The following is a 13,368-nucleotide window of genomic DNA, read 5'->3' on the forward strand; positions in this document are numbered from 1 at the left end:
TATAAATTGGGGGTGGGGTGGGTGGGAGAGAGGGCTTCCCCCTCTAAGATAGGTTGGCAAGCGAATTAATAAAGAAAGAAAAAGGGGGGTGGGAATGGAAAAGTGGGGTGGAAAAATATAAACTAGGGGTGGGGTGGGGTGGGGAGAATATCTATTAAAAATATGTAGTAGTTTAAAAAATAAAAATAAAGGGGGAAAATCTTTTTCTTCTTTTTCCTTTTTTTGAAAACAAAAACAAAAGGGGAAGAGAAAAGAAAAAGGGGGGATAGAGGGAGAAAAGGGTAATAATAAAAATTCAAATAGAGTGGCTGCAGCAGCTGTGGGGGGTGTTTTTTATTTTTCGTTTGTTTCTTTGTTTTAAAAATGGGATTTCTCCCCTTGGATTAAAAAAGGAGGGGAGGAAAAAAAAGAGAGGGGGGGTGGGAGAGCAAGGCAAAAAGCCAAAAAGCAAAAAACAGGTTTTTTTTGGGGGGGGGAATCGCGCCAGGCTCTGCAGCGCGCCGGCCTCGGGGCTCCGGGCCCCCGAGCCGCCCTTGGGGCCATCGTTGAGCATGTACACCGCCCGCAGCGAGCGCTGGCGAAGCACCGGTTGGCGGAGGTTTCAGAAGCAGCCCGGACGTTTTCGCCGCCGCCGCCCGGCCTTCCTGTTGCACGGTGGCGCAGGAAGGCTCCGAGTCCCGGCCGGGCCCCCGGGCGCCCCCCGGATCCCGCTGCCAAAGAGGCGCCGGACGGCGAGGCAGAGCAGCAAAGCCAGGCGGAGGCGGCAGCAGCACCATCCGGCGACCGATGCCGGGAAGGTCCCCCGCCCGCCCGCCTCTCCGGGGGCGGGGAAGGCGCAACGGAGCCAAGCCCCACAAGGACACCCCAGCCGCCCGCCGGGCCCGACACTCCAAGGAAGGAAGCGGGCAGGCGCGACGGGTCAGGAGGACGGTGCGGCGGGCGCAGCCCAGGCGGGCCAGGAGCGCAGCGCAGTGCCCCCACCACTCCGCGCCACAGGCAGCCGCCCCGGAGCCAAAGGAGGAGCGCCTGTTGCGCGCTCACAGTGGCGGGCCACGGCGGGGACGGCCCCGCTCCGCTCTGCCAACTGCGCTGCCGCCGTCGCACCAGGCCCCGCCCCCCGCGCCTCCCCCCGGCTGCCCCCTCCCTCCCTCTCTCTCTCCCCCCTGCAAACCGCCCCTCCATCGCGGGCAGGGCTGGCGCGTCTTCCCTCCGGCCGAGAAGTTCTCAGGCGCAGTGCCCCCACCACTCCGCGCCACCTCCGCGCCCCAGGCAGCCGCCCCGGAGCCGCGGCAGGGCCGCGAAAGAGCCGCATGCGGCTCCAGAGCCGCAGGTTCCTGACCCCCGTCTTAGTCCATTCAGTGTCTCATCTTAACCCACGTCACAGCTTTGTTGTGAAGATAAAGCGGGAGCTAAGGGAACAATGTATGCCACCTTGAGATCCTTGGAGGAAAGATGGGATAGAAATGTATTGAAATAAATAAATAGAAATATAAGAGCTTGTGGGATCAGGCCATGGGGTTAAGCATCTATGATATCCTGTTCTCACAGTGGCCAAACAGATGCCTGCGTGAAACATGCCAGCAAGATCTTAGAACAAAACCAGACTCCCCTCCTGTGTTTTCTAGTGTGGTGTAGTGGTTAAGAGTGGCAGACTCATAATCTGGTGAACCGGGTTCGTGTCTCCACTCCTCCACATGCAGCTGCTGGGTGACCTTGGGCTAGTCACACATCTTTGAAGTCTCTCAGCCCCACTCACCTCACAGAGTGTTTGTTGTGGGGGAGGAAGGGAAAGGAGAATGTTAGCTGCTTTGAGACTCCTTCGGGTAGTGAAAAGCGGGATATCAAATCCAAACTCCTCCTCTTCTTCTTCTTCTTCTTCTTCTTCTTCTTCTTCTTCTTCCTCCTCCTCCTTCTCCAGCAACTAGTGTTCAGAAACACATTGCCTCTGACCATGGAGGCAGAGCATAATCTACATTATGTCTAGTAGCAACGGATAGACTTATCCTCCATGATATTTACACTTAAGTTCCCTCTAAGCAATCATACCCCAATGCCAGAGTAGTGAATATATCGCAAACTAACATTGATCACCCCCAGCACTATGCATTAAAACCAGTTGCCACATAGGGCTCTGGGTTGCTAATTATCATCAACACAATCTATTTATCATCTGTAATCTTCTGAATGCATTCAGATAAAAAACACATATGCGGACCAAGCCTATTCTCAGAGGAAGTCTTTTCCATAGAAGAGATCTGTATGCTCATTCCATAGATAATTCAATTGGAAGTAATGGGGCAGCCCATAAGTGCAATAGATATAAATGCACACATTTATATCTAGACTAAGGCATAAAACACCCATTCTTACAGTGTTGTTAAGATCAGGGGCGTAGCAAGGGGGGTGACATAGGTTCCATAATGGAGGGGGGTGACAAATTATCAAGGAACAATTACTGCCTTACTAGGGCGGTTCATAATTTTTTTTTTTAATGCATGCTCCAAAGGTCGTATCTTACTATACTAGGGATTATATAGCTATATATGAAATTTCATGCATATCGGTTCATATCTTGACCCTCCTCCACCAAAATAGCTGTTTACTTGGCTGTTTTCCTATATCGTGAAGGCTGAAATTTCAGTTCAGTGGAGCACTTACTGTTCCCAACCCTAACCCTGTGGAAAGCCATTAATTAGACTTGAATTTGATTTTGAGATGTTTTATAGGAGGTAATTTAATTATTGTTTGATTTTATACCAATGTTATGTATCTGATGTTAGCCACCCTGAGCCCGACTTCGGCCAGGGAGGGTGGGATATAAATAAAATATTATTATTATTATTATTATTATTATTCCTTTGTAAGAAAATATGAAATAACATTAAACCATTTTTGCAGGGGGGGGGAATCAATGGGGGGTGACAAGAAATTTTCCGCACCGGGTACCACCTGACCTTCCTATGCCTCTGGTTAAGATGAGATGAGTTATACTCAAACTTCACATTTTTGTTCACAAGGGTCTAGATATTTGTTTCCATATTTCACAATTTCATTTTTTTTTTTGCTTCAGAAGTTCTTGATGATGCAGGATGGCTTAAATTGTTGTAATAGTTTTAGGTAAGCCCTTTCACAGTTAACATGTCCTTCTCTGTGCAACATGTACCTAGTTGTCCCGAGCTGAGCAGAGGATGAATAGGTTGGATCAGTGCTACTGTGAAAGAACCTGCACTATGAAGGGTGCAACCTACAGGGAATTTGAATCGTGGACAGATGGCTGCAAGAACTGCACTTGCATGGTATGGCTGTAAATTGTGTAGAAATTCAGGGACCTGGTTATGCAGCCTGCTGAAAATGTTTATGCATTTTAGACATGAAAAGCTGTCAGATTAAAAATAAATTTGTTTTAGAATGAATTTTACTTACCTACGTTGTTCTTTATGCATTATGTTGCATTTTCTGTAGAAAAACCCAGCTCTTGCCTTTGTGGGGGGTAGGGGTGGGCTGTTATGCCCAGACTTGGAAGGGGAAAGGAAGAGTTATGAAGGAAGATTGGCATGGCCAGGCATATCTTCTTTCTGACTGTAAAGTGGGCTCAAGGCTCAGGTTGTGGCACAATCCAATAGGAAGGCATATTGCCCATTAGTCTGCTAGGGCTATATAATGAGGGGCCCTTGAAAAGGACTCAGATGTGTTAAACTAGGTTAAATTTATGCGGGACAAAATGAGTTTATATATCATGGATGCAGTGCAAAAGAAATATATAAACTATGGTCTTTGGATCAGGTAGAAAGTACATATCCACTTCTGAAGTTTTAAGGGTTTTTTTATTTAATAAAAACATGTTTCTGGCAAAGAAACCTCTCATCCAGTTTTGAGCAATTAAATAATTTGGAAGCAGTAAAAAAAATGCAGGATGAAGCAGGTATCAAACTTCAGAAAAAGTGGCATATAAATATCAACACGGCTACCCACCTGTAACTGGAAATATAAATATGATGTTGAAGTAAAGTACATTAACCACAATCCAAAGCTCTATGCTTTTCATACCAAGTAGGCCACAAGAGTACTTCAACACAGAACCCACACAATGCCTTGTCATTGGGACAGGGAAGTGAGGCCAAAATTTGATGCCCCACCAGCCCTTGTGCTGTCTTCCCAAAGCCAGCTAAGCGCAAGGTGCCAGTCTTTAGGAAGGGCCCTAGATTCCTCCCACCTCTTTCCCAAAGATGGAAAAGTTCTAGAAGGCTTTAGGAAGGAGGCTGGAGGACTCTAGGACATTGTCAGGGCCTTCATGCCTGCTTTCCCAAGCCTTGCTCACCTGGTTTTGGGAAGGCAGTATGAGGGCTGCAGGGGAGTTAACTGAGTGATGCCAAAAGTGTCCTGCATGCAGCCCTCGGGTCATGTGTTGGACTGCCTTGCTCCATGTTGTTATCTTTAATGTTTGGGAATGCACTACAAGAGTGGGAAACCTTTGGGCTCAACATATTGCTGGACTACAACACCTATCATCCCTGACCATTGGCCATGTTAGGTAGGACTGATGGGAGCTGAAGTCCAGCAACTTCTGGAGGGCTCACAGAGTGCCTACTATTGCTCTGCGTTTTGTGAATAAAGCATATCCAAGATTTAAAAGAATAAGGCAGCTTATACACAACATATTCAACTCACTTTCTCATAAGAATGCCTCATTGCAGTCAAAATTTTTTTTTACAGGACTATGATATTATTTTTAAACATGCATAATGGCTGTCTTGTGGAAATTATTGGAAAGGTTTCATTCAATAGTGTTTTTATACTTCAGAGTAATCTTCCAATTTGTTCAACTGGCAGAATGTCAGGATAGCAAATGATAAGTTTTAAAAACAACATTGCATTGCTGTCACTACATAAAGAACCTATTATGTGTGCATCAGAAATCTATGTAGATAGAAATATTAAAAAATATAGATATATAGTATATTGATTCTACCTTCACAATCAAGACAAGAAAAATTGTGTATTTGGTATGAGGTGCTATCATTTTTTTAAAAAACATGTAATTTAAAATAGTGATTTATCTGACCATATTCTGTCAAATTATTTCAAAACAACCTTTTGTTGCTTCTAGAATGGCACTATTCAGTGTGAAGCACTGATCTGCTCACTTTCTGATTGTCCTCTTAATTCTGCTCCTGCATATATTGATGACAAGTGTTGCAAGGAATGCCAACGTAAGTGGTCGTTTTTCATAGATGTTTTGATGTCTCAGCATTATAGCGTTTCTAAAGCTTACATCCTATGCAGCAGTCTCCCGTTTGGATGGAACCATACTGTAGGCATTATTCATTTAAAGATAAGCATTTGAATACCATTGCTTTCAACAGGTGAATGAATGTATATGCTTAGCTCTCTGTTGAAACCAATGACACTTGCACTAATGGCTAGATCATGACTGTAATTACTTTCTGCATCATTACTTACTGCACTGGTTGCCTATCTGCAATCAGACCAAGTTCAAGGTTTTGTTATTGACATATTGAAGCCCCAAACAGCTTGGGACCATGCTGTCTAGCAGACTGCCTCCCCTACTCTAGGCCATATTGATCTTTACTATCATCAGACGAGACCTTGCTGGCCATACTGCAGCCAGCAGAGTGCCATCTGGAAACCTCTTGGAAATGGGCTTTTTTCATTTTTAGCACCAACCCTGTGGAATACTCCCCCAAAAAAGATTCACAAAGCCCGATCTGTTGAATGCTTGATATTTTTTCCCCCTAAAAATCAGTTGCTTACCAAGGTCTGTTTGGATGTTTGAAAGTACCTATCCTGTTCAGTGGCTGACTTTCTGTTTTACTTACGGGCTTTCAATTTATTTATTGTAATCTGGTTTTTATTTGCATGTCATGTTATTTATATTTTATAAATACAGAATGCTAAGCAAAAATGCCAAAAATGCTAAGCAATATATACATTTTCTAATAAATGGCCAAATGTAACCAATTTTAGTTAAATCTCTGTGCAACCCGTATGAATTATGGGAAAACACACATTCGGAGCACTAAGAATTAAATGTGACTTTCACAACTAAAATGAGTTTCAGTGTGTGGGTGAGTTGCTATTGAAACTGCAGCTAACAGTGCAGTGCTAACTCCCTAGAGTTTGCATTAAGTGACAGAGATCAGAGCATTGCTTATTTCAGTTATGCTTCTAGCAGGCAAGTTCTCAAAATGATATTTAAAAATGGTTTTGTATTGTCTGACATTTTCATTAAGTGTTTTAGTAAGGCTGCTAAATGTATGAATGGATGCAGTGAATGCTGACACTTCCTTAAAGGAAGCAGGCCAGAATCAATTGATACACTAAACAAAGATGTTTTTCCAGCCATTATCTTTTCATAAGGCTGTGTTTTCCATGCTTTCCATGGAAAAGGTTCCAGGTTGAGACCATGGTGCTTTAAGGTAGGGCTAGGCCCACTGAATCCCTGAAGATCCATTGCCGGTGTTGACAGGGCTGAGCTTGATGGACGAAGGGTCTGACATAGTATGAGACAGCATCTTGTGTATGAAATATACAAGTATATGCACTTAATATAATATCCAGCTTCCAGAACTTACAGCTATTGGATTGTACCCAATGTTAGTCCCAACTACTAGAGAAGACCCATTGAAATGAATGGATCAAAGTTAGTCATGTCCATCAATATCAATGGGTTTATTGTGAGTGGGACTAGCAGTGGCTACAGCCTACAGTACTCATACATGCATATGAAACATTTTTTTTAAAGTCCTAGATACTTCAAATGATGTGTCTAACAATCAATAATGAATAAATAATGAATCATGTAAGTAAATGTACTATGAGCAGGCAATTAAACTTTATTCTGAGAATTAAGTGGTGCATGAACTCCTGAGCATTTATAAGATTCAGATTCCTCCATACTTCAAAAGATGAGCCTTCCTGTGGTGCAATGGGTCAGTGTACCTGGCTGTTAACCAGAAGGTTGGTGGTTCAAGCCTAACCAGGGACAGTTGTGGGAGGGATTCATGCATTGCAGAAGCTTGAATTAGACCCTTGGGATCCCTTCCCACTCTAAGATTATATGAAATAACTAATAATTAATTGCTATATGAAATAACTAATAATTAATCATTTTCCAGTGGCAGAGATGCAGTAGCTAGATTGAATATAATTGGCTTGTTTCTGAATTTCTGAACTAATTTCAAGCTCATATCACTGACGAATCCTTAAATATTTCAATATTTCAGAATTTTCCTTCCAGATAATCTTTGTTACAGCTGTCAATCTCCTGCCACACTGCATAAGTTCTTGATTTCGTTGCAGTGATGGCAAAGGCAGTGGAATCATACCACAACTCAGAATACAGTAGTCTATAACCATAAAATTCAGTAGCAGATGTGCTTTACTCCTGTCTATGTGAAAATAGGTATTCATAATTAGCTATAGCTCTAGAATAAAATAAAATTCCCAGTAGCAGTTCTGTGCACTTATGCTGAAATTTATCATATTTGCTGCAATCTTTCAAGCTCATAAGCGGGTGGGCAAGCAAGTCTAGGGGCACTGAGGGCAACATAGTGTTTCAGCAGGTGAACTAGCTGTGAGAATGGGCAATCTAGTCAGACAGGGCTATTCACAGTGGGAGACAACCTCATTGAGCAATGTATATGTGCGAGCCAAAGAAAATAGCAGCTAGAGAGAGGCTGAGGATGACAGAGTAATTGGAAAGATGTAGGTGAAATTAGATGCTTTTTGGAGGCTGCGAGAAGTTCATTGGTTTAAGGATAGAAAACCCAGCAGGCATGTGTTTGCATTGCCTTCCTGTGAGAAGTAGCTGTATGCTTCATTTCTCCTAGAGAAACATTTTAAATAACTGGTTTCAAACCACTAGAGAAGTCCTTAATGCAAGAAGCAACGGTCCAGTTCATAAAAAAGGCACCATTGGTGTGTTTTATCACAAAACACAGTAAACCCTGACATTTTTGCGGTTTGAAATTACACCTGTGAAATGAGGTGGTAGGTGTGTGTATTAGGACAGTCTAGTTTTCAGAATCCTTTGTTGTCAAATAGCATTACTTCATCCATAAAGTGTTCTTCAAGAACCAAAATACAAAGCTGTGCATTCTGCAAAAGAGGAATGTTAGGAAATTCGGGAGCAAGTATCAAGACTAACAAGAAAAGAACGATCAGTTATTTGAATCAGATATGTCTACTCTGATTTCATAGCCAAAACACACTGTATCCCCCAGTTCACACAAAACAAAATACATTGGGTATGGGCTAACCAGAGTTAAGCACTGTAAAGTTGCATTCGAACCAAATGCCTTTTGATTTAAGACTGTTTAGCTCTATTAGACTTCAGTGGACTAAATTGACACAGATTCAAATAATTGTGCTTAATTGTATTGTGCACAGTACTCAAAAGACTACTTTAGTGATCAATGGAAATAATGGCTAAAAATAATCACCACAAAATAAAAAATAAATAAAATCCTTCCAGTAGTTCCTTAGAGACAAACTAAGTTTGTTATTGGTATGAGCTTTCGTGTGCATGCACACTTCTTCAGATACAATGTGTATCTGAAGAATATCACACCTCACCACTTTGGTGAGGTGTGATATAATTAACTCAGTAGAGGAAATGAGCATTTTCTTTTCATATCACTACAAAATGATAGCGAAAAGCAGAAATTATAAAAGGGTCTATAAATGATAGGTTAAAATCAGATGAAGAGTTTAGATTAGAACAAAAAGAGAAGTTATGCACATTGGTTGTTTATTTTTCACCAGATTTTTGTACAGTTCAGTAGAAAATGTTCCAGATCTGCATGTGAGATTCCTGTTTACAAGGCTGCTTACAGACAAAGCTTCTAGATTTCACTTCCTTCTCTGTGTGTTTCTCATTTATGGCTTTTCAGACTCCCATCTGTAACTAGTTGTGGAAGTGTGAATCTACTGAGTTTTGCAGTGAGGCTTTTTTGTTTTGCGGTGCAGCAAAGCCACTGGCATTACCCAATGCCTTATTTGTGTCAAAAAGAGATGCAGCTGCTTCATTATCCCCCCACTTGCCACCCAAGAATTCAGACTTTCCTGCGCTGCAGCTCTTTGATCAATACTTTACAACAAATCATGATGTCTTTGAGAAAGCCGTAATGCAGTCTTGTAATGGAGGCTAGTGAAGTGGAATAGAGCACTCAAGGAAATGTCCATATAAATTAGAACATGTTATAAGAGTAGATTGGATAAGTGAGTGGTAAGACAGTCTTTGAAAAATATGAAGTCACACTAAATGTTCAGAAAAATTTAAGTCATTCACCTGCACATGGATGTGGTATTCCCCGGGGGGGGGGGGGAATTTGTTCTTCCCCTGCTTGCCTCTGCAATGGCTTGCACATCCTACCACTGGTTCAAGAATGTTCAGTGCTAATTGCTTATTACCCAGTTGCTGTGCAAAAGCTACAAAGAATAGCAGTAAATTTGTCAAGCATTCTAATATGGAGAAGTTCCTCCACTGTGGAGATAAAATTGACAAAGGGTTTCAACTCTCTTATCAGATTACGCGGAAAAAGCAGATGACAGTGTAATCCTAAGTATGTCTACTCAGAAGTAGGCTTTATTGATTTCAGTGGGTATCACACTTGGGTAAACACATATAGGATTCCAGCATGAACTATGAAGAGACTGTGGCTTGAACTCTGACCATTAAAAATGAACCAGATATAACCTCTACGGTTTTTATATTTACATAGTCAACTGATCAAACCTACAGTACTTGGTATTGAGTTGACTTGGTCCCGTTGTTGTCACAGAAACTCTCCAATGTAATGCCCTAGCTAAATTGGATAGATCCAATGGCTTAATTATTTATGAACCCTGTTCCCAAATGTGTGTTAAACCTACTTTTGCCCTCCAACAATAATTTGCATTGTGACAGTAAACTCAGCATATACTGTATTCTCAGCTACAAGCTTGACTTGGAAACACTACAAGCTTGACTTGGAAGAGAACCAATATGACCATGTAGACAACTAGGATCTTTGCAGTCAGGGTAGCCACTCTTTTCTCTCCCCTATCCCTCCTTCTTTTATGCATAGGAATCAAATGCCTATGGAGCTCAGCTTGCTGAAATGTGCTACTGTACTCCCAGTATTTTTCATGGATATGCCCTCAGTGCAGTAGTCTACCCTCAAATATATTTGTGACAGTTACTAGACCCAAATTAGATAGAAAATAGGTAGTTTCTGAACCAGTTTAGTTAAAAACAAAATAACTTCCATTAATATACTACTACCACCAACACTTACTCACTCTGAACTAAGGCTTCAAGCTAACTTCCCTTATATTGAGCTATGGAGCGGTTGGATTGAGTGGTGCTCATTTGCTTGCTTTTGCTGGCTCAGCTGGCTGCCACAGATGGAGTGACACAAACTTTCTTGTGCACCCACTGAATATGTGTGTGGGTAGAAGTCCTGTTGGTGATGTCTCTCCCAGTGGACACTGGTGGAAGACGGTCCCCAAAAGCAGCATTCTGAAGGCTGGACTGTGACAACGCAGGATCCATTGGATTCTGAGCTAGTCTCATCGCCAACACTGGGACCAATTAGAATCCAATTGCTTCACCAGCCTGGGGCTAATCTGCCTACATAACATCTCTTTTCTCTGCCAAACGCTGTAACAAGTGGGATGCAGAAGCCCCAGTAGGGAGTTCGGATTGGTGTACCACTTTCGTTTCAGCTAAGTCTTTGTATTCTTGAGAAACAGGTAGGAATTGGATAAAATGGTTCATTTTGCTTTTATTTTGGTAACAAAGTTTTCAATCCATTCTTAAAGTACGGTGGTACCCCTGGTTACGTACTTAATTCGTTCCAGAGGTCTGTTCTTAACCTGAAACTGTTCTTAACCTGAAGCACCACTTTAGCTAATGGGACCTCCCGCTGCCGCTGTGCCGCCAGAGCATGATTTCTGTTCTTATCCTGAAGCAAAGTTCTTTCTGGGTTAGCAGAGTATGTAACCTGAAGCGTATGTAACCCGAGGTACCACTGTACTTGCCTTTGATTACTGGTTCTGGTATCTACAGCGAATAGCGTTGTCAGTATGGGAAATTGTGTCAATGCACAGAAAAGATCTTATAATGCTAATTAAATAACTTAGAGTTATTCTGTTTTGCTGCCTAAGGTATAAATAATAAAACAGAATGTTTAAGGAAGTTGGAATTCATTAAGATGACGTGGCACACATATATGAAACTTGTCTTCTTTAAGGAGTTAAAGGATCATAATATTTGAAATATTTTGCCAGGGGAGAATTAAAAATATCATCTTACAGCAAATGTGCTTTAGGGGCTTTTCTTTGTTTTCTCCTTTTAAAGAATTTATTATTTATTTTATGTCTAGAAGTTTAGCTCTTTTCCTCTTCATTTAACCCTCACCAGGGAGTTTGCAGAATACAAAACTCCCTTCAGCTAATTATTACTGTAATTTTGTTTCCTGTGCATAACAACGTTTAAGATGTTTTAAGGGACAGTGTTTTCATATTGACTAGGAAATGTCGTATTAGCAATGCTCTAATGCTGTATTCTTAATGCAGGTTAGTTTACAGCCCTAAACCCCAGACACACCCCCAGACACGCAAGCACAGATATGCAGCTATTTCAGTATTCCCTAGCAAACATTTATTCATATTCGTGTAGGGAATTCATATAACTAAAGCTGCTGCATAGCCCAAACCTAGAAAAGCTGTGACTGGCTGTAAAATGTAGACATTATACTAATCATTCAGAGTGACTTACAAGTGAAATCAAAATCCAGTAACAAAAAGACCCTGTCAGGATCCTTCCAGCTGGGTAGCAGATGACTCTGTGGGAGGGAAGGGATATTTTACACTTTCTATTATCATTTTGTTGAGCTTTCAAGACAAATGTATAGTTATTAGGAAGGGAACGAGAGAAAGTTGGCCCTGTTCTATGTTCTATACAGCAGTTTAGTGATTCTTCTGATCATTACTTACTGGAAGGTATCTTACTGGAAGGGATGTGGGTGGCGCTGTGGGTTAAACCACAGAGCCTAGGGCTTGCTGATCAGAAGGTCGCCGGTTCAAATCCCTGCGACGGGGTGAGCTCCTATTGCTTGGTCCCAGCTCCTGCCCACCTAGCAGTTCGAAAGCACATCCAAGTGCAAGTAGATAAATAGGTACTGCTCCAGCGAGAAGGTAAACGACATTTCCGTGCGTTGTTCTGGTTCACCAGAAGCGGCTTAGTCATGCTGGCCACATGACCCAGAAGCTGTACGCCGGCTCCCTCGGCCAATAACGCGAGATAAGCGCTGCAACCCTAGATTCGGACATGACTGGACCTAATGGTCAGGGGTCCCTTTACCTTTACCTTATCTTACTGGAACGTATCTGCCCCACCCCATCCCCCAAACTCTAAGGAAATTTGGAACTCCACAAATGGTGACATGTGAAGAACTGTTCTATGTAAGGGACAGGATTCCTTCTGCACACATGCTAATAATAAATCAATCAATCAAACCACACACTCAAAAGGGCCATGAAGAAGCATATATTCTTGCATGGGGCATTGGTGGTATTTTCTATATCAGCTTACACAAACTTTTTGTGTTTAGAGAACATTAGCTGAAAGCTGACATTGACAATTGCATGTTTTTGTTTAAACCTACATATAAATGGTAGGATTAGTGAAACAAATTGGTTTCTCAAGCATGATGGTTTTCCATTGCAGCCGTAAAAGGCATCTTACATTGTTCTGAGGGGTGGGGGGGAGAAAACTTTTTTCTGGTTTGCACTTTGCAGCATCTGTTTTTTCCAGTTACCATAGTAAGTGGACTGTTGGACTCTCTGTAGATAGGCAGTGATAAATGGCAGTGATTCACCCTATATAATCACCACCTTTAAAAATACGTTGGTAGACACTACTAATTCTTAAGCTATGTTTCCAAAATAGATATGGATTATTATGTACTATGCCTCATGTAGGAAACCATCAGTTAGTACTCCCCATCTTCCAGTTTCAAGCTGTAGTCTCTTTTCCTTTAAACAAACATTTTTAATTCATTCCTGGAACTGTAAAAAATTCTTTTCCGAAGTGAGTTTATAGATGTAGCCATTGCTACATCTTTTCAGGCAATTGTTTTGTCATCCAATAAACACACAGCGGTAGCTCAGTCCGTGTGGGGGATCAAAATGTAATTTGGCAGTTATGTTTCGGAGAATGCATTTTTTAAGTGCTTGCCTTGTAGAGTCATATCGAGAGGTTGTGTCAGCTTCCTTCTTTGTAACCCATTGTACCTGGCGGGGGGGGGGAATCCCACCTAGAGGGTGAGCTCTGCTGATGCAAAATCTCTGTGCCTGCTTCTT

At 42.0% G+C, this 13,368-nt stretch overlaps 1 protein-coding gene across 2 annotated transcripts in view; it reads left to right on the top strand.

Moving 5' to 3' along the window:
• The window catches only part of NELL2 (neural EGFL like 2), a 114,467-nt gene that overhangs the window by 34,161 nt on the left and 66,938 nt on the right, over positions 1 to 13,368 (top strand). For both annotated transcript variants that reach the window (XM_033161656.1, XM_033161655.1), the window contains exons 8-9: positions 3,168 to 3,296; positions 5,108 to 5,210. In XM_033161656.1, coding sequence (XP_033017547.1) covers positions 3,168 to 3,296; positions 5,108 to 5,210 — 232 coding nt within the window. The remainder of the gene's footprint in view (positions 1 to 3,167; positions 3,297 to 5,107; positions 5,211 to 13,368) is intronic.

This window comes from Lacerta agilis, chromosome 10 (genome assembly GCF_009819535.1).
Source record: "Lacerta agilis isolate rLacAgi1 chromosome 10, rLacAgi1.pri, whole genome shotgun sequence".
NCBI lineage: Eukaryota > Metazoa > Chordata > Lepidosauria > Squamata > Lacertidae > Lacerta > Lacerta agilis.